Below are 25,850 nucleotides of genomic sequence, written 5' to 3'. Positions count from 1 at the left end.
TTTTTAAAAACCATTAGCCACAAAGAAAAATATCTACATAACATTTATTCACATGACAAAATAATGTTCTCTTTTTTTTGTTAGTCAAGCATTTCTACAATTGTATGGTTGAACATCAGTCTGCTGTCATTGAAGCAAACTTCTTGCCCAGAAGGATGAAAAACTGAAGGAAGTTATTAAATGCCGACATTGTGACCTGTACAAAAAAATGTCCAATTTTACATTTGACTCACCGAGTTATTTCAGTGGCACCATACAGAGTGCTAGCATTGATTTGGTATTAAGGCCCTATTGTAATCTATCAAAAAATAAAGCCTAGTGTGTCCCAGGGCCTGTGATAGAAGTGCTAGTGTGTCCCAGGGCCTGTGATAGAAGTGCTAATGACCCCTTCATATGACAATTCAATGGTATGTGTTTTTTTACAAAATGCTATTTTCTCCACCTTCTATTAACCCTGTCACTGCATCTTTACTACGCCTGCACAACTTGTAGGAGCCACAAAGGCAGGTGTCTAACCAGAGCAAATACAACCCACCAGCATTCAGAGATAAAAGGTAATTAAAGCTCCTGGTCACATCAGTTATGCTGCCTGTTTGGATACAAAAACAGGAAGTCACCTGACAAGGACACAATAAATGCTTGGTGGGCTCCATTTGATATTACATGTCTTAAATTGTTTGGCCCTAAGCTCTGCAAAACTCGTTTCGTTTGTCTAGTGTAGTCTATAAGCCTTTTGCAGGATGCTATTTCTGTACAGCACTGTGCAAGGTTCAAGAGCAGGAGGAGTAATAGTGATAGCAGCAGTAGCATCAAGTGGTACTATTTCAGGCATATTTTCTTTTTCTTTTACAAAAGAGAGAGAGAGAGAGAGAGAGAGAGAGAGAGAGAGAGAGAGAGAGAGAGAAGCTATCACAGGCCTGGCTTGTGACTTCTGTAGGAATACCCACAAATGTTTCTGAGTATTTTACTCACAAATTACTTTTGCTTACAGACAAATGGTGGGAACAGATTTAACATCTCTGCTTTACCCATCACTACTCTTTTTCCATTAAAAAACAAACAAACCTGTGAAAGCATATACAAGGCAGAAAAAAACCTAGGCACTTAGTTGCCTGAGATCCTAGGAATGTTATGGGGCTTGAAATATTTATGCAGTACTGCATGGGCCTGGTATCTTAAACAATATGATACTAGATCTCAGAAATTTAAGGCTGATTATTAAGCAGACAGGTTATTACATTCTTAATAAAACCTTTCCCAAGTCTCTGTAAAATATTTTGCTTATGGAATGGAAACCACACTCCCTTCATCCTATCTAGTTTCTCTTCCAACCTCTTGCTGAAACATTGGCTAATCAAAGGATTTGCCAAGCTCAGTATGCTCTGCACCACTATTTTCTTTTAAATTCAATCTACATAATTCTGTGCTACAATTATTACTATTTTAGCTCAACCCAAGTGTGCTGCAATTCTCATATTTGTATCAACCACTTTTTGTTTTTTTAAGAAACATCAACCCACACCTGAATATTGCTACATACTTGATTCTGACCTTAGTCTGAATGATCAAAATTAACATTTGGCACATATGTCACAAGTGGTGTTTTTTTTAATATGTAAATACATTTTTGAAGTTTCACCATACTTAAGAAGTTGTTTTCATAATCACGTGGTTATAATTGAAAGGTAAATGTGCTGTAATATCTGGTGAATTATTAGCCTTTAATGTAGCAGGGTAGATTTCCTGGATTGTAACAGTTAAATAAGTGTATCGACTCTTGTAGGTTTGTTTCTAGCTCCTTTTATATGTGGACTTCTTTTTTTAAGTTGTGAGAAGTTCAGCTTGCAAGGTCTTGAGTCCCTTCCTGAAGAAATTGACCTTCTACAACGCATGCATTTCAGATTTGAGTGCTACATTTTCAAGAAAATGTGGAACAGTTATACTTGCAAGGCAAGGTGCATCTTCAAAGTTACACTTAACAAACAAATTCAGTGCCACTTTCAACAATAAGGTGTTTGTTTGCTTCTTTTCTTTTTTCTAAGAACATTGAACAATATTCTTTCATTCAAAAGTATTTCCAAAGCTGCCAGCATCATCTTATATGCTTAACGTTCTGTTATGTTATAGAGTCACAAGTCTTCAGCCCCAGGTTTGATGGGCCGGTCACATAAATAGCAGTCTTTGGAAGGTAACCAGCAGCTCCATATTGTTACATTTCCAGAAATGGGCCAGCTTTCCTGTTTTGAAGAGGTGAAAAAACCCCAGCCCATTCACACTGTACCAATTTTTGAGCAGCTTAACTACCATTGCCCATTCATTTCATCATTCTACGTGCTTCATTTTATTGCACTGCTGAACCGAGTAGCTGCTGATTCGTTTTCTTGGAACTGCTTGGTGAATCAGAAACTGCAGCAACTTTCAAAGAATTTTTAATGGAGCTAAGTTCCCATGTATGCAAGTTAATAAAATGCACACCACAAAATCTCCTGGCAATCTTGTAGAGTTTTTTAAGAACAGCTTTTCTCAGGAGAATGTATACCCATGGATCTAAAATTTGATTCCACGTCGCCATTCGGAGAGCGAATAGGATTGTTTCACAGGATTCCTGGGAATGATTTTCATTTATTCCAATATTGGCCATGGTCACCTGCAAATGGAAATAAATTCTATTAGATATCAGAACACATCATCTAATATAGCCGTATTAATCATCTTTCATTCTAAAGACTTTGTTATAATTTGCTTTCAGAATAATGAAAACTGCTGAATATCTGAAAACTAATGAGTTAGGTGGAATACAAACAGGTCGAAACAAAATAAATAGACTCACTAGATCTTCCTGGAAGTTGGTGGAGGGATGGAAAAGCATGATGTTAAAGGAGTGAACAGTCACATACCAATGAATTTTGATGCAAACAAAAATAGGCCAGAGAATTAAGCAGATTGGGAGGAGGTTGGCTGGGTACTGGCATTAGAGAAAGGACCAAGCTGTGTGCTAGCATAAACAGCTTTCCCAGTTTCCCCAAACCTGCTTCTCTCCAAACCTGCATCTACTAGGTACCTTCTTTGACCCACCTAAAATTCGCTAACTCCTTTGATTTCTGCATGCTACCTTTCTTAGTGGAGCATTTCCCATTTTATTTACTCAAAATTCCATGCTACAAACCTCATTTTACCAATTAGTACTTAATCATGCAAAACCTAATTACTCTTACTAAGAGTTAAAATTAGTATACAATTCAAAAATGATATCATTTGAAATGATATCCTGAACAGATATCGCCAACGTAATATAGGAATGGCTAGGCATTCCATTCTATGTATAACCATCTGTGTACATGAGAATCTGTTACATCCTAATATGGCTCCAAATGAAGATTTGTGATTTGAGATGTCACATAAAGAAGCAGAAGCTGATTTATTTATTGCATAAAGATTTATAACCTTCCCGTGAACCACTCAACTCCTTGTTTATTCAACTAATCTTAAAATTCATCTGTTTCCATTAAAGTGAGGAATCTTATGTGTTCAACCATTTAGAATTAATTGGAATTCAATATATCATGTTTAATGCTTCTCTTGGACATGGGTTCAGGTATGTTCTGGTTATCTTAAAAAGCAACATGCTTTTTGCCCTGAAATCCAAGAATTTTAAATTAAAATTACACCAGTAATAATAGTCTCTTTTAATTGAATTACGTTTCCATTCCATTAGTGCTGAAGAAAATAGATTTGTACTAATTTGCATCCTATGATTATTAGGAAAGGCATATTAATATATGCCGTAAACAGCCTCGGCCCAGTATAGCTGAGGGAGCGTCTCCACCCCCATCGTTCTGCACAGACCCTGAGGTCCAGCTCCGAGGGCCTTCTGGCAGTTCCCTCATTGCGAGAAGCAAAGCTACAGGGAACCAGACAGAGGGCCTTCTCAGCAGTGGTGCCCGTCCTGTGGAACGCCCTCCCATCAGATGTCAAAGAGATAAACAACTACCTGACATTTAGAAGACATCTGAAGGCAGCCCTGTTCAGGGAAGTTTTTAATGTGTGACATTTTAATGTATTTTTAATCTTTGTTGGAAGCTGCCCAGAGTGGCTGGGGAAACCCAGCCAGATGGGAGGGTACAGATAATAAATTTATTTTTTTATTATTATTATTATTACTATTATTATTATTATTATTATGTTTGGCTCTTCTCAAATGATGAGCTCCATTGCCATGGTCTTATCTGGCAAGAATTGTGGGTAGTGCCAAGTGGCCACATTAAATTCCCCTCAGTGACACCTACATTGGGTGTTCTGTGTTTGTCACTAAGCACAGATGTGCCAAGACACCTGTCAATTCTAGGGGACCTTGCCATGGTGACGGGTGTTGATGCCACATCTTTCAAAAAAATAAATTAGTTGCTGAGGACCAATGCATTTAAGTGGGAACAGAAAATGGGTTGATGTACTATTACTACAATCAATAAATTCATAGCATTAGAAAGTAATTCCCAAAGTAAATTACAAAAGCGGTGATTTTTTTTCTAGCCACTGACAAATGCAAAACTCTCTTAAATCAACTCTTCTCATGTGGTGAAGCCATTTAATATTCTCTGCTACCAATGTAAGAATGTTCAAGAAGGTGCTTAGAGAGAAAGGAAAACAAGGCTATGTTTGCAAAGTCCCCCATCAGCAATATATTTTCCCATAACCAATGCCTGCAGTGGCACAAAAAGATAATGAGTCAGAACACATTTATAGTTCATGGCTGAGTAACTCAAATCCTTGGAACACAATGAAGTGATGTAGAGATCTATCCAGGTGGATTTCAAAAGAATAAGGAGATGGGATTCAAATTAAAATCCATATAACTATTTGAAAATTGAAAGCCTGCTTTGGATAACCTTTCTGGGCACTTAAATTAGCCCAATCCATTTAGAATCCCATTAATCATGATTAGCTTATTCCATTAGTTTTAAAAGCAGCTCATCATGACTAACTTCAGCTACAGTCCATGCAGAACAGTTAGATTAGCCACACACCAGCTTTGATCACATCAGATCAAAATCAGTTTGAAAAAAGACAAACAGATAAACACAGGCTATTGGCTTTAAAATCCCATTACTTCTACTAAATGCAACGAAATAGCAGGGCCTTTAGAGTTAAGAGTTATAATTTCATTAGGGTATAACTGCTTAAATCATTGAAGCATTGCATCTGAGAAAAATATTTATGTTTAGTCTTAGGCAATAAGGACTGATTGAGACCAAGGGAAAATAGCTGGCAAATCTGTGTGCAAGTTTCATCAAGATGCTAGCGCAGTGAATCCGTTTGACGTGATGGCTCTGAGCTGACTGCCAGATTTGTGAGAGTGCAAAGTTGAGATTTCCAAAAAGACTGCAAGGCAAACTACAAATCATTCCTTAGAGTATGCACACGTCTATGGCCACATCCTGTTTAGTCATGAAAGTTCAGAATTCAGTGCATAAAACACCCCTGAATGTGTTGCCCCATACTTGAGAGTAGCTTTGAATAGGCATCACATCCAAACCATGATTCCATATACATGTTCTTATGGATCAGCTCATGTTTTCTGGCACTGCCATACAGATAGTATGTAATTATCTAAGTCCACTCCTGCCAGCTGTGAAACTCTGTGCCTGGGAGCATTTTTCTGGATGGAGAGACTATCGTCTGGGGGCGAGGATCATTGGCTTTTTAAGCTTTGACCAGGCCCCTAAATTGCCTCTTTGGGACATTTGTCTTACCCAACCCATCCTCTATTTTAATATAGGATAATCAGTGCTTTATTTTCAGCCAGAACCTCTCAGGTGGGCGCCATTGCCATTCTAAGAGAACAAAGGAGGTGTTCATGGTGAGTTCCAGCTCCTCTTTTTCTAGAAAAATAGCACTGAAGATAGCCAGTCACTTTATAGCTGAGTAGGAGTGTTTTGCAACCCTCCACAGGTAAGCAGGTTTTTTCACCTAGTCTGTATTGGGTTCAGAGGGGGTTGGTGTTTAGGTTGAATTATTGTTGTTGTTGTTGCTGTTGTTGTTGTTGTTGTTTTAAAAAATTAATCCAACCTATCTAAGTTTCTCCAGCCACTCTGGGTAGCTTACAGCATATATAAAAACGTAATAGAACATCAAACATTAAAAAACAGAATATCTTATACAGATTATAAATAAACCAATAAATTAATAGAGGAGAAGAAGAAGGAGGAGAAGAAGAAGAAGACATTTACAGTTATACCCAAATTAAAATAACCACCAACACTGTAGATGTAGTTTAAATAAAATGTGGTCCTACCTATTCATTGTACAGTTGTACCTTGGATCTCAAATGCCTTGGATCCCCAATGATCGAAACCTGGAAGTGAGTGTTCTGGTTTTCGAACGATTTACGAAAGCCGAATGTCCAATGTGACTTCCGCAGCTTCTGATTGGCTGCAGGACGCTCCTGCAACCAATCAGAAGCTGCACCTTGGTTTTCAAACAGTTCCTGGAGTAAAACAGACTCCCGTAATACGTTCTGTTCGAGAACCAAGGTATGGCTGGATTTATATCACGCCTTTTTCTCCAAGGAGCTCAAGGTGGAATACAGTACATGGTTCTCCCAAATCCCATTTAATTCCCACAACAACTCTGTAGGGATAAAACTCTCAGATTAGTCTGAGGGGCAGTGAGCTTCATGGCCGAGTGCATATTTGAACCCTAGTCTCCCAAGTTCTAATTGGACACTACCTCCTACACCATACAGTGGTGCCTTGTGTTATGTACCATCCCCCTTACGAATGCTTCGGGTTATGCGCTCCACTAACTCAGAAGTAGATGCCCCTTGTTGCGAACTTTGCCCTGGGATGCGAGCGGAAGTCACACTCCAGCGGCGTAGCAGCAGCAGCGGGAGGCACCATTAGTGAAAGCACGCCTCATGTTATGAGCGGTTTCCAGTTACGAACGGACCTCCGGAACAGATTAAGTACGTAACACAAGGTACCACTGCATTTCAAACTCATTCCTTGTGTCTTACTTCTTTACTCCTGTGTCCAGTAGCTTATTACAGTGTAGCTTAGTGGCACAAGAATAGACTCAAATTGCACAGAAAAACACTAAGTAGCCTTAGTGTTTTTCTACACTATTTGATACTAAGTAGTATCATCCAAAATATGAGCAACCTTGTGCCTGCATACACACAGCCCCTTCTCTCTTCCCTTCAGATAACACTATAGCAAAGCCTGGAAGCCTTCAATTAACCAGGAAGGTTAATTATAAGAAAGCACAACTGGAACAATAAAGCAAAATCCGACTACCCTAGTCTTCATAATTTAAAGTCATTTTGGTGAGCACATGAACGAACAAACAAAATAATCTGGAAGCTCTCAACCTGGAAGGAAAAGCTAACAAGAGATAAGAGTCCTTACAACCCTTTCGGCAAATGGCTAATTTGCAATGCCCAGAACTAAGGCTACAACATTGTCCAAAACTGGACTTCTCGTTTCCCACTATCCCAAATATAGATTCTCCAAATATTCATAGATAGGAATAAGTCATGTGTCTTCCCACCAGAGGCATGCCTTAGTGCAACAAATACACATAACTCGTATAAACAGTATGTTACTCATGTTTCTTCCATTCAGTTTTTACTTCCTAGTGCAGGGAGAGCTAACTAGCAATGGCAAGAAATTACAGTAATAATATATTTCTACTGGTAAACTTTCAGTTGTATATAGGCCAGCTGTAGCATGCTGGTAAATTTATAACTGGGAAGTGCAAAAAAAATGTGCAATTTTATTTATTCCTCATGCAGGCACTCGCAGTAAAATCAACAATTTTGCTCCATTGGCTATCTAAAATTACTGGTGGGAATATAGTTAGCATTTTAATTGTCTCATTAAAAATAGCATAATTTAACATTTCTACTCTCTGAGGAGAAATAGTATAAAATATCCAATTTACATTCTTTCAGATTACACAAGCTGGTGAAAGAAAGCTTGGTCTAGGAAAAAAATTAAACCTACTCAGACAACATCTTAACCTTCATTTCAGAGACTGAGACATCCCATGAGCCAGGGCATGAATTCTTTGGCACTAGTGGAATATCTATGCCCATCAGGTAACACTTATTTAGGGTGCAATCCTACCTAGCAGAGCAATAAACTAGCAGAGCAAAAATTATGGCAGCGGGGTCGAGCTCAGGATCCAATGAATCCCAGCTCAGCTCAGCCAATCCCCCTACCCAGAATGTGTTGTGTTAGGTCTTTCCACTGACTGGCACATTAGGCATCCCAGCAGCAGCAGCATTTCTGCCCACCCACATGTTCAGTGAACATAATGTGGGTGGGTGTGGTGTTTCACATCAGTAGAATAATGCCAACTTCACTTTGCAGGCAGGGCCCAGCAAGGTTGGGCAGAGGGATACCTCCAAATCCAGCACAGAGGGGTTTGAACCACACCCTTAGGATACCAGCTAAAGTTAAGCACATTTAAATCTCATAGGTTTCAGTGGGATATATTGGGTGATGTCCAACTAAATTCTACTCACAGCTTATCTATTGAAAATAATAAAATAATGAACTAAGTTAGGTTCATTAAATTAGGCAATTTTGGAAGGAAATTGCATATAAATAGGACTACAAAGGTCATTAGTCCACAACTGTTGTAGCTGTCTACCTATCCACAGTCATTTGTAGTTTAAGAAGAGGAGGAGGGGTGAACTAGTAAGTCACCTGATTTACAATTATTACTAGTCCAAAGCCATCAGATATTGACAAGACAGGACCATACAAAAAATAAAATAATATTCCATAACTAATGCCAAATTATCCATTATTAAGAATTGTAAAGAAATTCTCCTTCTGTTAGGAAATGTATTCCAAGTACAATTTATCTTCACTTTCCAGTGAGACTAGGAATTATTAATAACAACAAATGGGACCATTTCTCTTTTTCTAAAAAGTTGGGAAGAAACAAGGCGTGAAAAAGTAATAAGAGAACATGAGTGATAGTAATCTTTGAAAACCACAAGTAGAAAGTGTCAGACCCTGCAGAGTTTTGACATAAAAGATTCCCTCCTTTGGTCAGAAATAAAGTTCACTTCCTAATAGGCAGCACATAATTAGGATTTTGTTAGAAATATTAATCTAAACCACATAGTAGAAATGATAGTAGTAATTACTTTTGGGGTTTTCTCATCTCAAATTAATGGGTTTTTCCCTTTTTAAAAATAGGTCCTCTCACAAAAGAGCAATGTTGAATAGTTGAATAAGATCTTTCCTCAAATGCATTCTTTTCCATTCCACCACCATATTATTCTGTCTCTCTCTCTTTCTCTCTCTGCAATCCCAACTAAATAACTGCTGATGCACAAGAGCTCTTGGGACACTTCAAAATAACAAAGTAAGAAAAGACTTGTAATGAGAAGGTTTCTTCTTCTTCTTCTGATTATATTTTCTACACAGAATTCAAAAGAAATAGAAATCTCCATTTCTTGTGACTTCGGGGCATTTTCATTCTCTTAACTTTGTTACAGGAATATCTCCCATGAAAAAACACCAAAACACTAAAGTATTAGTCAACGAGCTCTCCAGTCTTCCTACAAATGGAGGTATTAGTTTCCCCCCAAAAATGAGTCAGATGGAACCATATCGTGAAATAAAACTGCTTTTAACAGATCAGTGGGAAAGAGAAATAAAATAGGAACAGGGCTGTTTAGATAACAAAACAGTACTATTATAAACATTATGGAATTCTGCATGTGACATTTCAAAATAACACAAGAAAATAAATCAGCTCACATATGAAATCTGGAAGAGAACCTTTCAGGATTACATGACAAGATATGAAGTCCAGTTCCAAGCACTAAGCCACCAAACACATGCACAAATCCCAATTAATGGACCTCTTTGAGTGGGTATGCCACTACATTTCCTTCAACTGATGGCCAGCAGTGATTGCAGGATAGTTTACATGGACAAATACAACAATCCCATAACTGGAAATGAATCAACATAAAATATACCTAACACACATTTACTGGGGAGACCTTCTGATTTCAACAAAACATCCATATAAGACTTGCTTAGGACCTCTACTTTAAATGAATCCTTCAGCTGAAACCCCATTTTACTCTTATCCTACACAGATAGCATATTAAAAACGAATGTCATTCCCAATGACTTCACAGTCAAAAGAAAGAATACCGAAATATTAAATAAGAGTAACAACATTTGACAATTAGCTCATATAACATTGTTTGCAAATTCATTTCTGTTTTTTTAAAAAACCTAGATGCGCAGATTTGAAGTTGCCAGACAACATGATGGTACACAAAGCATTTTTTAAAAATATCTTAGCCGGAAGACATCTGTTTGGAGTTCATTGAACTTTGCTTTTAATTTGAAAATCATAATGAATGTCTAATACCCTTGTAGTTAAGGAGAAAGTATTGAAAACATCACTGCTGTGCTCATTCTAAGCAGCTGAAGACTACTGCTAGGTACATTTTCAATTCTGCTATGCACCCCTAATAAGCTGGCCAGCGGCAGAAGACCCCAAAAGTAAGCAAATTTAGACTTTCAGCTTTAAATCTTGATTCCCCTTTCAAAAAAAAAGTTTTATCAGCATTGGCATTATTGCCACATTAGCATGTCAACATTAACAGAAAAGCAAAAACAAATATAGAACCCAGATCTTTCTGACTTGTCTAATATTGTAATGTGCAAGCTTCACCAGGTTCTATTTCTTATCATTGGAGATTACATTATTTATTATAGATGTTAGTTTGATTCAATAACCTTCATTGTACAAAACCACCAACCAATGTGTGCTAAAGGCAAGATTGCAATCCTGCTTGGCCTTGCCGCACCCATTCTCCCAGGGTAGGAAAAAGGCTATGTTCATGAGTTCAACCCATGTGTGTCATGTTGTCAAAAAAGGTACCTATATAAGGAAGGTGAGAGAAAATAAGTAGAACAAACCAGGTTCCAAGGGGGTAAAAAAAAAATAAACCTATCATTTAATACAAGTCCCTTTTGTGTATCAACAAACTCAGGGCTGCCAAAGAGGTTCCTGTTCCTTTTAAGTGGTTTGGTTAATGGTACAATTCCTTTTTATAGATAGCTCTTAAGTGACCCTATATCTATCTTAGCTTAGTAAACTCTGTGAAGCCTGAAGAACTGCTGCCTGTCAGTGTTAACAGCACTGAGCTAGTGCTAGCATCTTGTGTTCCTATGTGAAGCCTCTAAGGGTTTGTCTACACCTGGGTTTACTGTGTATTTGTGTTTCCCTTTTAAGTAGTGTCGTCCACGTGACATCCCCCTCAAACGGCTCCTATCAAGCTGTAATTTCAACTTCCCCAATCCAGGGATAATCCTATAACTTCTGAAAAATATGGCCCCAAACCAATCCACTTAAGACAGCAGGTGCATGGACTGCTTTTTAAAGAGAGTGGATCAAGCACTACTAATTTCACTACTCCCCTTTCCACACACACTACATCCCACCAACTGTGCTGATGCTGATTTCCAATGAGCTCCACAGACATGTTAAAAAAGTGCAATACAGGAAAACTGAATAATGATTATTTCTGCAGATCTCCCTGCACCTAGACTCAGTAACTGTATCAGCTACTTTGCTCATGAACCCATCAAGAAAAGTCAGCAAATCCCACCCTAGGAGGAGCAACTTGCAAAGCAACTGCGTACTTAGAAGTAGGAAAGAACCTAAACGAACCTTGTTACTCAAGTAATTTGCATATCACCAAAATATTCCTGCATGCAGTTATACCCACAGAGAAAACTAACAATGGTGCACGGTTGGAATTGTAAAAAGACTTAGAGGACATTCTTTCCTCTTGGGCTCCTTTGTTCTTGCTTCCTAAACACTGAATTATTTGCCTCTCACCAATTCTATTTTCCTGACAGAAGATTATTTGAAGTTATGGTGTGTTATCATCCAGCACAAAAGTTCCTGTTTCTGATATGGTCTAGTCTCCTTCGGTCCAGTAATGCTGAATTCTCAATAACTTTTGACAGTATTTTTATTTTCATTGTCTACACACACCTCATTACTCTCCAACTAAAGTTAAAGTAATACAGCAATGGGAAATGGTGTGGTGCCTTTTGAGTTGTTTGAAATAAAGCAAATGTGACTCACAATTCAAGATAATAACTTCCAAAAGAAAAATACAAATAGGATCACAATCCTCTATAGATTTCTGCAGGTGTGTGAGAGTCTGCATTCACAAGTATTCCCACTCACTTCTGTGAAAATAATTATGGGCATAAATCTAGATTATCATTTTCTTGTGCTCAAAATAAGCCTGTCATAGCCATCCATGGAGGATACAGACTATGAATTTCAAACTGCTTAAAATGAGAATTTGTCCTTAATAGGTTTAATCCCCTTTGAAATCAATAGAATGAAGCCAGTTGAAGTGATTTGTAGTTTGTAGCTGCAGTGATTTGTAGTTTGTAGCCATAAATAAGTAAAGACGACAGCTGCCACCCTAGCCCAAATGTTAAGCATTCTAGCATTAAATAGAAAGCTGCTTAGGTGCATGCATTACTAAAGTCCATCACCATCACAATAAATTGAACTGAAATTAAGAACCAGTTCACACAATAAGCCTTGCAGATTGAAGAGTCATCATCACCATGACTCCATGCACAGTAAATATAATTTGTTAATTGTGAATACATGAGGACAGGCCTTGAAAAATAACCAGCCCGATTTCATAGCAAGGCAGATTTGCCAGTTCTTCTAATTTAAAATATATACAGAAAGGACTATTTGCAAAATGGGATATATGAACAGCTTCCAAAAGAAAAACTGCAACTGCTTAAGATGTACATAATTCCACAACTTCTAGCACCATAGGTCACTGAAATTTGGTTCATAGCTCTCTTGGTTCTCTTTGACCCTGGAGAATCAAATTGTTTGGGTGATTTCATACCTGGGTTGGAAGAATCCCATGCCTGTCGGGACCCTAAGCAGTTGTGGCACTGAGAAGCTTTTGCGGCCGCTCAGGAAATGAAGGGGACTGGCAAGTAGCTTCAGCATACAGATTAATGCTGCAGCAATGCTGGGGAGGGGGCAGGATTGATGTGAGGGCTATTTAACCCCTGCCCTCCAGTTTAGCAGACCGCTCACCCTACCACCCAACAGGCAGTGCTTGCTTTTGCTGATCACCTTTTGTAGAACCAAGCAGGATTTTCTTTGCTCATCAGCTGATTGGCTGAGATGGTGGGCTTCTTTCATCTACTCTGTACTGATGTGGTGGGTGTACTTAGTGGCGGGCAGGGGGAGTCATTAAATAAGTTAATTGGCCACACTGGCAGGTAGATGCAGGAAATTATGATGTAGTTAAGGTTTGGTGAGCACTCTTAGGCACTATTACAGAGGAAGGCTGTGGTCTCAAGCACCACATTCAGAGCTGTGGGACCTGCTGCCATGGTTATGGAGCACATTTTTGTAAACCTGTAATCCATGCTTGGAGTTGAGGGACCTCACCTGAAAGGGGGGAGGCAATAGAGGAAGAACTACCCTTGGGCCTAGGCAAGGTTTTGTTATTAGTTAAACCCCACATCTTGGTTTCTCTGCCTACATCTATTTTCAGTTTAATATATGAACAAACATAGCCCAGTTCATTTAAACTTTTTGAGTCTTGCCTCTTTGGTTGTGACACACAGGGAACTAAAATATTATGGTAATTTCTTTTGGGAAAGGAAGAATGCAGTTGCCAGTTGCCTTCACTTTTGGGGTGAGTAGAAGGGAAAGATAAACAATACTGAACTGTATACAACAGGTTTCATAGCTTTCATCTCATTTACTTGGAAGTCCAGTTAAATTTAATAGAAGCTTTTAAAGCTTTGTGCCAATTATGTATGGCAGACAGTCAGAGTATTGGACACATCCATTCTGTAGAGGTTCCAGAATCCCTCTTGGGCCCATTGTATTTCAATTTAACAGTGTCATAAATTTTAATCTCCAGCTTGTCTTTTTAAAGCAAGGTGTTTTTCCAGATTCCTCAATCTATAGCATCCCATTTAAGTCTGTCTAAAACAGTTTGACATTGTAAATATAATGTAATTATTAATTCTTACCCTAAATATTTGTACAGTGGTACCTCGGGTTAAGTACTTAATTCGTTCCGGAGGTCCATACTTAACCTGAAACTGTTCTTAACCTGAAGCACCACTTTAGCTAATGGGGCCTCCTGCTGCTGCTGCGCCGCCAGAGCACGATTTAAGCAAAGTTCTTAACCCGAGGTAATATTTCTGGGTTAGCGGAGTCTGTAACCTGAAGCATATGTAACCTGAAGCATATGTAACCCGAGGTACCACTGTAATCTTTGTATCTCTCTTAAAAAATCGAATAAAACTTTTTTTAAAAAAAAAGAAACAAGTCCATTAAATTAGGCTAGCTGCTTTATTTTTGTATAACCTGTGTGATATATTACAGCTATTCTCATTTTGCGTATAAAAGGAGGCACAGAAGCCTTACTCAAAGCCAGTGTGTAAGAAGTTGCTTGAACAGACTCCATCCTATTATGCTAAATTGCACTTTAATTAAAAAAAAAAGTCTCATATAATGGTTAAACTCTAATCCTTAAGAGTATCTACTGTCTCTTTTCAGAATCAGTTCAGAAAAAATGGAATCAGTTCAAGAAAAAAAAAGAGAGAAAGAAGAGGTGACTAGTGCATATTAACTCAGACCATAGCATTCCAGGAGAAATACGCATAGCTAAATGAAAAACAGGCTTCTGTTACATCACATTCATTGTTTTGTTCGCAGCCTTAGCTTCATTTTGATCTCTTGTTGAATGTACACTGTAATTAATGAAATGTTTCTGCTTTGAACTATAATAAGAGGGGGCCTTTTTCATATCAGTTTAATTTTCGCGTCCATGTTGATCCTGCTTATATCATTCCCAAGCCAGGTACACAACATGAATATTTGTAAGTTAGATTTGACTATGGGTGTCTTGCTGTTGTTGACACTCCAGCACTGTAAAGCACTGCTAAATGTGATATGAATTAGTAAACACTGAATTTCTGCAACAACCAAAAAGCACTAAAGTATTGCAAATTTCACACATATAAATAAAGAGTATAATGTAACCTATATCTGTCTATCACTCATACGTATACAAAGAAAAAGTAAATGAAGGCACTCTATAAATAAACATTGTAACCAGTCCCATTATGCATTCTTACACCATTCTGCTTTAGTCATAGTGATATGGATTACCAAACTATTCACACAACTTTAACTTACTGCATTGCTGCAATATCAGTCTTTATGTTTTCGTGCATTCCGCAGCTACTTTTGTTTCTTGGATCCCTTTAAATACAGTATTTTCATCTGAAAAAAAATATTGCTGATCTGATGCTAGTCTACCCAATGATGCAGTCCTATAACCAAGTTGTTGAATTTAATGTGCACTGACTGTTTCTGTTGTACCTATGTATTTTACCAGTTTTCCTTCTGCCAAAAACCTCAGCGGTAATAAATAAAGCAGGCATGCAATCCACAGACTTGTGCAGCTGTTTGACATTTAGTCTTTAACACCCTTTTGAGACATTGCCTGCTTTGAGAGAACACACTGCAGTGGGATGAGACTGTGGCAGCAGAACCCACACCCGACCAATATTCATTTGAAGTTCGTAGTACAGCCTCTTGGAATACAACTGAAAAAGCAAGGTGAAGGGAAGCCTAACACAAGTACAGCTGCATGATGATGGCTTCTCCCACTATTCAAATGAGCATGAGTAGGTTTGGCCAGAGACAATGTGTGCAATCCCATTCCATTCCCCTGAACCCCATTCTACATGTTCATTCACCATAGACACCATAAGTTAGGGTTGCCATATGTCTGGAATTTCCCAGGCATACCCAGAATACTGCAGTCGGAAGAAGTGTCCAGGCATAAATCAGCAAAAATGTATGGGAAAATCTGGAAATCCGTACATATGGCAATCCATGTCGGCAATGTCGTTTTTGATAATTTTCCTTTAAAACAGCTCAAAATCACCAATTTCTTGCGATTTTGCCAAAATAGATCAACAACTTTTGTATCCTGATTTTCACTTTTTGAAATATGGCAACCCTACCATAAGTGGAAAAGGACATTATCAAAGATCCTAAGGCAGGCATGGGCAAACTCCGGCCCTCCAGATGTTTTGAGACTACAATTCCCATCATCCCTGACCACTGGTCCTGTTACCTACGGATGATCGGAATTGTAGTTCCAAAACATCTGGAGGGCCAGAGTTTGCCTATGCCTGTCCTAAGGCATTGCACAAACTGATCTCGAAGACATATATAGCAAATGCAATCTAGTCAAATAATAACTTTTACACCACATACAATGGGATCTAAATTTGGGCTAGATCAGATTCATAGTGAAAACTATATGGTATTTATAAATACAAAGACCTGCGTTCCACTAGGACTATGCTACTGAAAACAATAATGTGAGTTCTAATATCAGGAGCATCCATTTCTGTTGTCCATTATGCATTTTAATAAAACATGTGGCTAAAAATGAGGAACACCATACATTAAACATGCAGTTAAAAAACTGGCAAAATAATTAACCTCTTACCAGGAATGGACTCCAGCAAATGCAGGAGACACACATTATAGCCAAGAGCTGAATGATCATTTCAAAATGGTGAGATCTGCCTTGTCTATGTTGACTTTTAAATTTGACTCTTAGAAGTGTAATCCCCGTGACAGCATTGCACAAAAATGAAATACCAAGGGCCAGTAAACCCAAGCATGAAAAAAGTAAGAGGTAAAATCTGTCTTCCCAGTCTTCAATTTGCTCAGTTTTATAGAAACACCAGGTCCTTGACGCCTGGATTTGATAAGGTCTTAGCTGAAGTATAGGCAGTAAAGCTATGAAAATGGCAAAGAGACATACCATAGTCAACATAATCTTTACATGTTTAGAAGTCATTTTTGTTGAATGAAATATCGGCTTGGTGACTCCAATGCAGCGTTCAACAGCCATCACACTGCCCAGAAAAAGGGGACATAGTCCAAAGAACACCATGCAGATGCCAAAAATGCTGCAGAGAACATTTGACTGGTTAAATCGAATCCAGTCTTTGTCAGAGGCATATACAAATACTGCAATGGTTCCGTTGATGAGGTGGCCCAACAGGTCTGTGATAACCAAGCCACTAGCAAGAAGCAAAAAAGATGCTTTTGATTTCTGTCTGAACCTCTGGTACGCCTTCATGAGAATTGCTATTGCAAGGCTGTTGGATAAAATCCCCACTGTCATGAAGATGACGGAAAAAAACACAGAGATCTTCTTTTCCGTGGGACAGGTAGTATTGGAGAATACACCAGTTCCAAGCAACGCTGATGGTTTTGAACTATTCATTGTTAGAAAGGCAAACTCAGCATTCAAAACATATCAGGAAAACACCAGGCATCTGTAAGACATTAAATTAAAAAAAAAAAACTATTTAAAATGTAGGAAATGGCAATATATTGCTCAACTCAGCTGACATACACTGCAGAAACTCCAACATTTATGTAATAGTCATTGCATCTGCACAACTCTTTTGAGGTGTGATGTGGCACAGTATTTCAGAGCAGCTAACTAACTAATTATGGTTGCAAGCCCATGCATACTTACCTTGAAGTAAATCCCACTGTTCACACAGTCGGGGGGTGGGGGATGCACAAAAAGGAAAGTCAAATTGTATTCACTAGCCCTGTCCTCTACATATTCACTTGGTCATTTGCAGTGGAGCCTGTGCATAATTTGGAATTACATGGGTCACACATATGGAGTATTATATACGTTTAGGTGTTCACGCATAGATAGGCCCTAGTGCCAATGAAACAGTGGGGAAAAAGACAGGACTGAGCAAGGGTGGAGGCAGCAACTGAGACACATGTAAACAAAGCATGTGTCACATTTGAAATCTTGAAACCAAAGTTGAGAAATACTTAAGTAGGAACAGAATTTACTACTAAAGGGCATTTCTTTTTCCCCAAAAAGTATACAGCAATATATCTGAAAGCTCTCATTTTTCAACTAAAGAATTTAGCTGAAATTGATATTCAAGCTGTGGTTGATGTTGCTTGTGTGGCCACAAGGGCCCTATCCACATACACAATAAAGAACTACTCAAAGTTTGATAATCATCATCGTTGTCATCTTCATCCTCTCTAAGGTAAAAATCTATTGTGGAACTTCCTAAAACCAATTCACTGATAACCAAGTGTGGACAGTGACCATGAAATGCTTACTTTTGGAAGGGAAAACAAAAAACCAGAGGCAGGTGGAATAGAGTGGAGTGGCTAGAATCCTGGACAGCAGCAGTCCACCCTGCTGCAACATTTTGTTGCAGGTCCCACTTGCATGCTAGCTAATGTAAATTTCATTTCCCCCAATATTCACATTTCACTAATGCAGAGAGTCTGATTATACAAGTAAACCTTTAGCTTGCTTTAAAAAGAAAAAAGAAAAAACTATCCTGAACCTAATCTGTGACATTTTTTTAAAAAACAACTCACAAAACACTATTTAAATGAGCAATCAGGTAATAGAAGTCAAAATCGAGAACATATGGAGAAGATAGATACATAACTGTATCTTACTTTTACATATGTTTAACTGTCTCGTTGTGAATACATCTGTCTGATGGTTTTGTCTCACAAGATTGGTCACACATCAGTCAGGCACATATGAGAAGTTTCGTGGCTGGAATTTGTTTCCAGTCTTGGGAATCCTTCCAAATAGGAGTCTTTGCTGTATGACTCTGAATTCAAAGGAAGATATGTGAGGTTTATAACTGTGAGCTTAGCTGGACTAGCAGTAGTTTTTGAGGGAAGCGGGGAAGTGGGCAAAACACTGCTGCCTTTGGGATTCTGATGCAAGATCAGTAGCTGAATGATTTTATTTACTTTTACTATGACCTGTTCACCTTTGTAAATAAAATAAGTAATACAAAGATAACCTAAGTCTACAGTGTTCTCTTTCATCCAGGTAAAACTAAACTCTGTAGCATTATCCTTGGACTTGCTACTAGTCGGGGAACTGGTTAGCAATATTATCATACTTAGACTTTGGGTTTAATCCCCAACCCACAAGACACTACTTGTTAGAGGAAGCAGGGAGGTCATATTCTAGTTCTTCATCCTCTTTGCATCCCCTGCAATTCCCAAAAATCTGTTCCGGAAGTTTGGGGGCAGGGTGGGAAGTGATGAGCAGAGCTGCAGGTGGAAAGTTGCCAAAATTGACATAAACCTCTCCTTCATCCACCAAGAGCTTGAGCATCCTTTCCAATGAACAGAAGAAGCCCTTGCACTCAAAGGGCAAGTCTGGATCCATCCCTGCGTTTGCAAGTTTATGTTAAGTAAATCATAAGGATTTGAAAATGTAAATTGAAAACAATCTGAAATACTTTAAAGGTGGGATACAATTCTTCTATATAATTAGAATAATTTCACCACACTTTTCATCTTGCAAAAAATTACCATGAGCCTCAAAACTATACTTGAATTATTCATAGTGATGGTTGAACCCAGCTTGTATTATAACTAAATGGGTTCAACAGTTAATGTGTGTTCAACAAGACTGTGTCTTCATGGAAATTAGCTGGATGAGACTTTTTTAGAAAAATAAATCTATTATTAGTTGGCAGAAATCAGTATTTGGGAAACTTTGGGCTGCTCATGCTGCTCAAACACCTACATATGTTGAGAACATAGAGACAGGGGAAATAGAATAAAAAACAATTTTCATATAAATAATGGTGTGCTGATATATTGGAATGACCAAATCAATGCATTCTACTGCATTTGTAGTACACATCTTGAATAGCCAAGGGTTCCTTGAAGAGTCAGCGTACGTGAGCATGTTCTGCTTTGATTGATTGGCTCCCAAGAAACTGATGTATTTCTTGTTTATATTTATATGTATGATCTCTCGGGGTATAAAACTAGGACTTAATCTTACCTTAAACAATACATTGAAATACTATCATACATTGGCTGAGGCATAAGTGGATTGTTTAATATATGCAGTAAAATCGCAGGTCTAAATAATTCAGCTAATCTAGGAGCTGAAACTAGACCATAATGGCGACCCTATTGGCTGAGTAAATGTTTTGAAATACTAAACACATTTTTTTATTGAATCTTTCAGAATAATTCACATTGTTCAAAACTCCTAAAAATTAATTAACCTGCTTACCCATGGCAAAAACATATATGACATATCAATTGAGTAGAGGTATTCTATTCATCCGGTTTCCTGTGGATGCAACTGAACAAAATGTGCCATGCTGTCTCTCCCACCACACAGATCAATCAATGAGTCTTGTGGCTCCTTAAAGACTAACATATTTATTATGGCATAAGTTGTTGTGGACCTAAGCCCACTTCATCAGATGCACGAGGTGGGCTTAAGTCCATGAAAGCTTATGCTACAATAAGTTTGTTAGTCTTTTGCAGCAAAACATCCAACTAGCCTCGGGGCACCTTAAACATTAACACAACCTTGGGAGACACTTAACATGGTTTATGCAGTGCTTAGTGTGTATCCTACACATGGGGGTGTGAACAAATGAGAGAATATACATGATTTGCATTTATGCATGTGCATAAATGCATAAGTCTACCTTTCCAGTAGACTACATAACATACATACAGTTGTATTTACACAGTCCCTTCATAGGATGCTCTTAGACCCTCCATTCACCAAATGACCATGCAAGAGGTATCATACTATATTGTTACACATCACCCCAATCTCCACGAGTGGTGTGAGATTCCAGGGGTTGCAGGCACACTTTATCCAGGGTTTGTGTTTCCTTTTGGACTATGGGGCACAGTGGAGACTGTGGTGTCTTTATGATACATGGTTTATTTACACATATATACAACCTGAGTTTAGAAGGAGGGAGTGCACAGCATTCACATTCCAGGAGGGTCTCTTCCTTCCCCCATAGGCACAGCAGGCTTGGGTCCAAGAACAGGGAAATCAGCCATGCTCTCTCTCTCTCTCTCTTGGTTAAAGCCTGTCCTTGTCAGTCCACATGGTGCTTTTTACCCTCCTTCCTCTTCCTTGTTGCAGCTATCAGACTGAAAGGATTTCTCCCCAGCCTACATCAAGCAAACTGAAATCCTAAAACCTTTCTTTTCTCTGCCCGCTAACACAAAGTTGAAGAAAGGTTTCCACCCCTCTTTGGCAGAGAGTAACTGCTTTGTTAATCACCCATTATCTTCCTTCTGTTTTACATGATGGCTCTACTGCCAAGTTATCTCCTGATCAGAAAAAAACTCATTTAGCCTGTCTTTTAGCACTGCTATATCAAACATCTGTGACCTTCTCTTGTTAAATTCTAACTAAATCTAGGGAGCATGGGTGCCTTGCACCCACAAACTCTGGCACCCAATACCTATAACATTATACACTGCCTTGAGAGATGAAGGGGATTAGAGCACTATTCACAGCAACCATTCCCACAGGAAAAGAATTTGCTTTAAAAAGAAGCCATCCACCACAACACCCTGCTCCTCATTCATCAACAAAACTTCAGGGAAAGTGAGGTAAAAGCACAGTAGACCAAATTTATCTCCTAGAGCCTATTTAGGGGTCTGAGTAGGTACTGCAAAATATACATTTTCAAAAGCATATATAAATGCAGGAGAAACACCATGCTTTACAGTTGTAGGAAAACAGAGAGAATGATGCCAAATTTATTTACTTATTTAGTTATAAAACTTGCTTCTCAAATTCCCCTTGAGGTAACTGTACCATATGGAATATTCTTGATTGATTGTTTTTTTAAAAAAATGAAATCAGCGGTAAGATATACACACACACATATCAATTTTAGTATTTACTGTATTTTTTTAAAAAAAAATACACAATGAAAACACAGAAACCCTATGGTAATGCTGGATGAGCGTTGTCGTGCATTTCTCCAAACAAGGGTAAGTGACCCAGGAGAATCTCATTGATGAGTTGACTGGCCATTTGCACAATCATTCCTTCCTCATTTCTCAGCCTACATATTCAATGCACTCCCTGATAATTCCTTGCAAAATACAGCAATATTATTCAACTTTCTGAATTTTAAGCTATAAATTGCTGGTGAAGAGCTGATATTATCTGTATTTAAATAATAAGATCAATCAGCTGAGTAGATTCTGACTAATTAGCTCCCCTTCTGGGCCATAATGATTGCAATATACATGATTCCGCTTTGATTAGGTCAGTTTAAGAGTAGGACTTCCAGGAGATAATCACTATAATATGCAAGCCTCAACATGCTTTGATTAGGAGTGCAACGTCAATGGAAATTACAGTATATAATTCAGGTGCAAGTTTGCCAATTCAGTAGTGGGAGAGTTCTGATACAAATACACTTAGTACTAAGCATTTATTTCTCTCCAGGAACATATCAGGCACTGTCCTGAATGCAGTGGTGCGCTTCCTAGCACAGAGCACTTACAGCCCACAGTTGACTGATAAGGAGAGAAAAAAATGTTTTGTTTCTAGCATTTCAACTTACGGGGGAGCATAAGTTGAAGTATGCAAGCATGCAACCTTAAACAATTAAAGGCAAGTAAAGCAGCAACATAAAAATAATCATTATGCAGGGATTGCTTCTGTATAAAACATATCACTTGTGAAGTCTGTGGATGAGTTACATAGGTTACCTTTCTTGAAATGTAGGTTGTTTCTCATTTGATCTGGCTATATAGGAGCTTCAAAAGCTTTTCCTATTATCATTTTCAAAGACACCCTTTGTTTTGTGTCATTTGCCATACACATACACAATCAGGTTGCAAGACACCCATTATATTAAGAAGCTCCATGGTATGCCATTCAACAGACATTCTTATTTCTGGACATAGCACCACTGAATTGCACATAACCAGTGCTTTAAAGTAAAGTATGTGCCAGTACTCACCATGAAGTTGCCACACTTTTAACGTTTGCAGGAGGTGGGGAAATGTGCCAGTACTGCGTACCCTTGAATGTCCCCAGAAAACAATCACTGCACATAACATATGCTAGCAATATTCTTAGCAATATTCTAAGCTGCTATTCCACCAACCAGACAGGTTACCTAGAAGGTATGCACCAATCCCAGCCAAACTGATGTGGCCAGAAAAGAGCAATCATGTGAAAGTTTTCTCAAAAGTAAATCCCAATGTAATCAATGGAGCTTACTCCCAGGTAAGGGGGCTCAAGATTGCAGCCTCAAGAAAGAAATCTGATGCGGATGGTTGGATGACATGCTCCAGTACCAACTCAATTTACAGGACTCAGAATATTTCAAAAACTAATACATACCACAAGATAATAGGTATAACTGGAGGCTAAAGCGATGGGCAGTTACTGATGAGGGAGTGAAGGATCAATAGGAATCATTTAGTATGGAGAGGGGAAAGGGAGGATAAGAAGAAAGGGGAAAGAAGGAAAGGGGGTCATAATTCTGAGGAGATGGGGAAAATCAGTAAGGAATTCGGAATCCACTAGCTGAATCGTATTGCGGCAATCCTGTGGCTGTGTCGTGCTAAGAAAGGTGTAACTATACAAAAGTTAAGGAGAACTTGGGGAAAAGGCTAAGTAATGGAGAAGTGAGATGAACAGTGGGGAAGGAATAAGGCTGATGAGAAAGCGATTAACCATGGAAAGATCATGATGTTGAGAAACGTAGGAGGTTGTCGACGAACAGATGGCAATAAGTTATGGGGAAAGGAAGCTGGAGGGCGCAGAGAGAAATTATCTGGGTTTGCGGGTGGGAAATGGGGACGAGAAACAGGAGAAGTGGCCAACACTAATGTGCAGAGACAGTGTTCCGCATCTCTCACAAAGCAGCCTTTACCGAGCCGGACCATTGATCCATCTAGTGTTGCCTGCACTGACTGGCAAGCTCTCCATGCATGCAAAGCAGATCACAGAATGGCAGAGCTGGAAAGGACCCCGAGGGTCATCCAGCCCAGCCCTCTGCAATGCAGGGATCCTGCCCGCAGCTTTTCCCAGGATGGGCTCGCTCTGCCACTGAGCTAACTCTCAGCACTACTGGGGCTTAGTCTCAGATAAGAGGCTGCAATCCGGTGGCCACCTCCATTCATCCGAGAGTTTTAAATTCACACGCGCGCTCGGGCAAAGTTGAGCGTCATAGAATCATCCCGTTGGAAGGGACCCCGAGGATCATCCAGCCCAACCCCCTGCAATGCAGGAACACGCAGCTGCCCCACACCGGGATGGAACTGGCCACCTCGGCATTCTCAGCGCCCCGCTCTAACCGAGGGAGCTATCCGGGCTGCAGTCAAGCCAGGCTGGGTCCCGCTACCTGTGAGCAAGAGGAGCCAAGCCGTGTGCTCACCTGCAGCCCTCAAAGACCGGGGCGGGAAGCGTCCCCTTAACACACTGACTCGGGAAGAAGCCCCCAAGGAACACGGGAGAACTTCCAAGTAACACGGCTAGAGCTCCTTCCCGACTGTGGGCTTCTTCCCGCCCGGACCACTCGGCTGCTGCCGCCCTTGAAACCTAAGTTTGCCGGGCGCGGGAAGGCTGTTTACCTCAGCTCCTTCCTCCGCTCCCGTCCGCAGTGTCTCGCCTGGTCCGTTCATGGCAGCCGCCGCCGCCGCCCCCAGGCTGCTCCGCCAGCTGCTTCCCGCTCATCCCGCGAAGCGGGCGGACTGAGGCGGCAGCTCCGGCTGCCTTGACCCCTAGGCTCGCCCACATTCCCGCCCCTTTCAGCGGGCGCGAGCGTCACGCTTCTTGTCGGCTCGCTCCCGCGCGCCCTCGACGAGCCCTCCAACTCTCCTGTGAGGCGGGGGAGAGTTCTCTCCGCTGTCTCTTTTCCAGTCAGGCAGGCGCTGCCAGAGGCCAAGCAACATACACCTGGCGGGAAGGAGCGGGCCAGGGAGACGGGAGAGACAGTTTTTCCACCACACAAGTGACAATAAACAGACCCACTCCCCGCGCTTTCCAAAGATTTAACGAGATGGGCTTCGGTCTCCGCGGAACGGCGCAGATGTGCTTCCCTTGGAAGCGCTTTAACCCCAAATATCCTCAGAGCTAAGGAGCGGATTGTTCCCTCGGTCTGGCACTCGCTCTGAGGTTTCCATATAAAAATGCTTAGCCCCTGACATCTTCACGAGGCTGAGCTACGTCAAGCCACGGGGGATGAGACAGATCTCACTTGGGAGAGATCTGGTGTCACCTTCATGGTGGGGGGAGTCCAAGAGAAGGGGAGACACTAAGGCTGAAAACCTCAAACACTTAGGTGGGCTTTTTCCAGAGGAAGTGGTTGAAAAGAGCAGCAGACGGAGCTGGCCCTACCAGTGGGCAAGGTGAGGCAATAGCCTCAGATGATAGATGGACAGGAACCATCTGTCTATTCTTTGTAAGCACTCCAGCCATTTCCCACTGTTGGAGGACAGGGCTGGGTTGTTTCGTTTTTTGATACATAGCCTTCAACCCACCACCCAAAAAACCCATTGCCTACTGCCCTCAGGTACCATAGAAGATGCTCTCCCATCACCAGTGTTTAAGTACCATTCATCTGACAGCAAACAAGTGCATTGGACCGGTTGGTTACTGCTAGTGTAAGCCTGCCTTCCACTTGACACCCACACTGATCTACCAGAAGATATTGCCTCATGTGCTTGGGCTATGGGATATTCATGGAAGCAGAGAGTTGGAAGGGACCCTGAGGATCATCTAGTCCAACCCCTTGCAATGCAGAAATTTGCAGCTGTCCCATGCAAGGATGTAACTGGTTTAATCCAGTACAGGGCACAAGATGTAGTGGCATAGCTTTTATGACAGTGGGCTATGGACAGTATGCTTTCCAAAATGCTTTCCAACAAAA

At 39.9% G+C, this 25,850-nt stretch overlaps 1 protein-coding gene across 3 annotated transcripts; it reads right to left on the bottom strand.

Annotated features, from left to right (window-relative positions):
- Window positions 1-64: 64 nt before the first annotated feature.
- On the bottom strand, window positions 65-25,053 carry PTGFR (prostaglandin F receptor). Of its 3 annotated transcripts, XR_014527863.1 has the most exons (4): window positions 24,553-25,053; window positions 16,589-17,429; window positions 364-2,647; window positions 65-332 (listed from the first exon to the last, which is right to left on the bottom strand). XR_014527863.1 is itself a non-coding variant. In XM_083510702.1 (3 exons), exons 2-3 carry the CDS (start codon window positions 17,375-17,377, stop codon window positions 2,342-2,344), a joined length of 1,095 nt encoding a protein of 364 aa, XP_083366828.1. In that variant the 5' UTR covers window positions 17,378-17,429; window positions 24,553-25,053; the 3' UTR covers window positions 65-2,341. The 3 variants fall into 3 exon arrangements, 2 of the variants coding, with proteins under 2 accessions (XP_083366828.1, XP_083366829.1); XM_083510702.1 differs by having other exon boundaries at window positions 65-2,647; XM_083510703.1 differs by lacking the exon at window positions 24,553-25,053 and adding an exon at window positions 24,357-24,513 and having other exon boundaries at window positions 65-2,647.
- Window positions 25,054-25,850: the final 797 nt, after the last annotated feature.

Source organism: Podarcis liolepis, assembly GCF_965112155.1.
Source record: "Podarcis liolepis genome assembly, chromosome: 6".
NCBI lineage: Eukaryota > Metazoa > Chordata > Lepidosauria > Squamata > Lacertidae > Podarcis > Podarcis liolepis.
The sequence above is the reverse complement of the archived record's forward strand: the minus strand, read 5'-3'. Positions and strand labels throughout refer to the sequence as shown.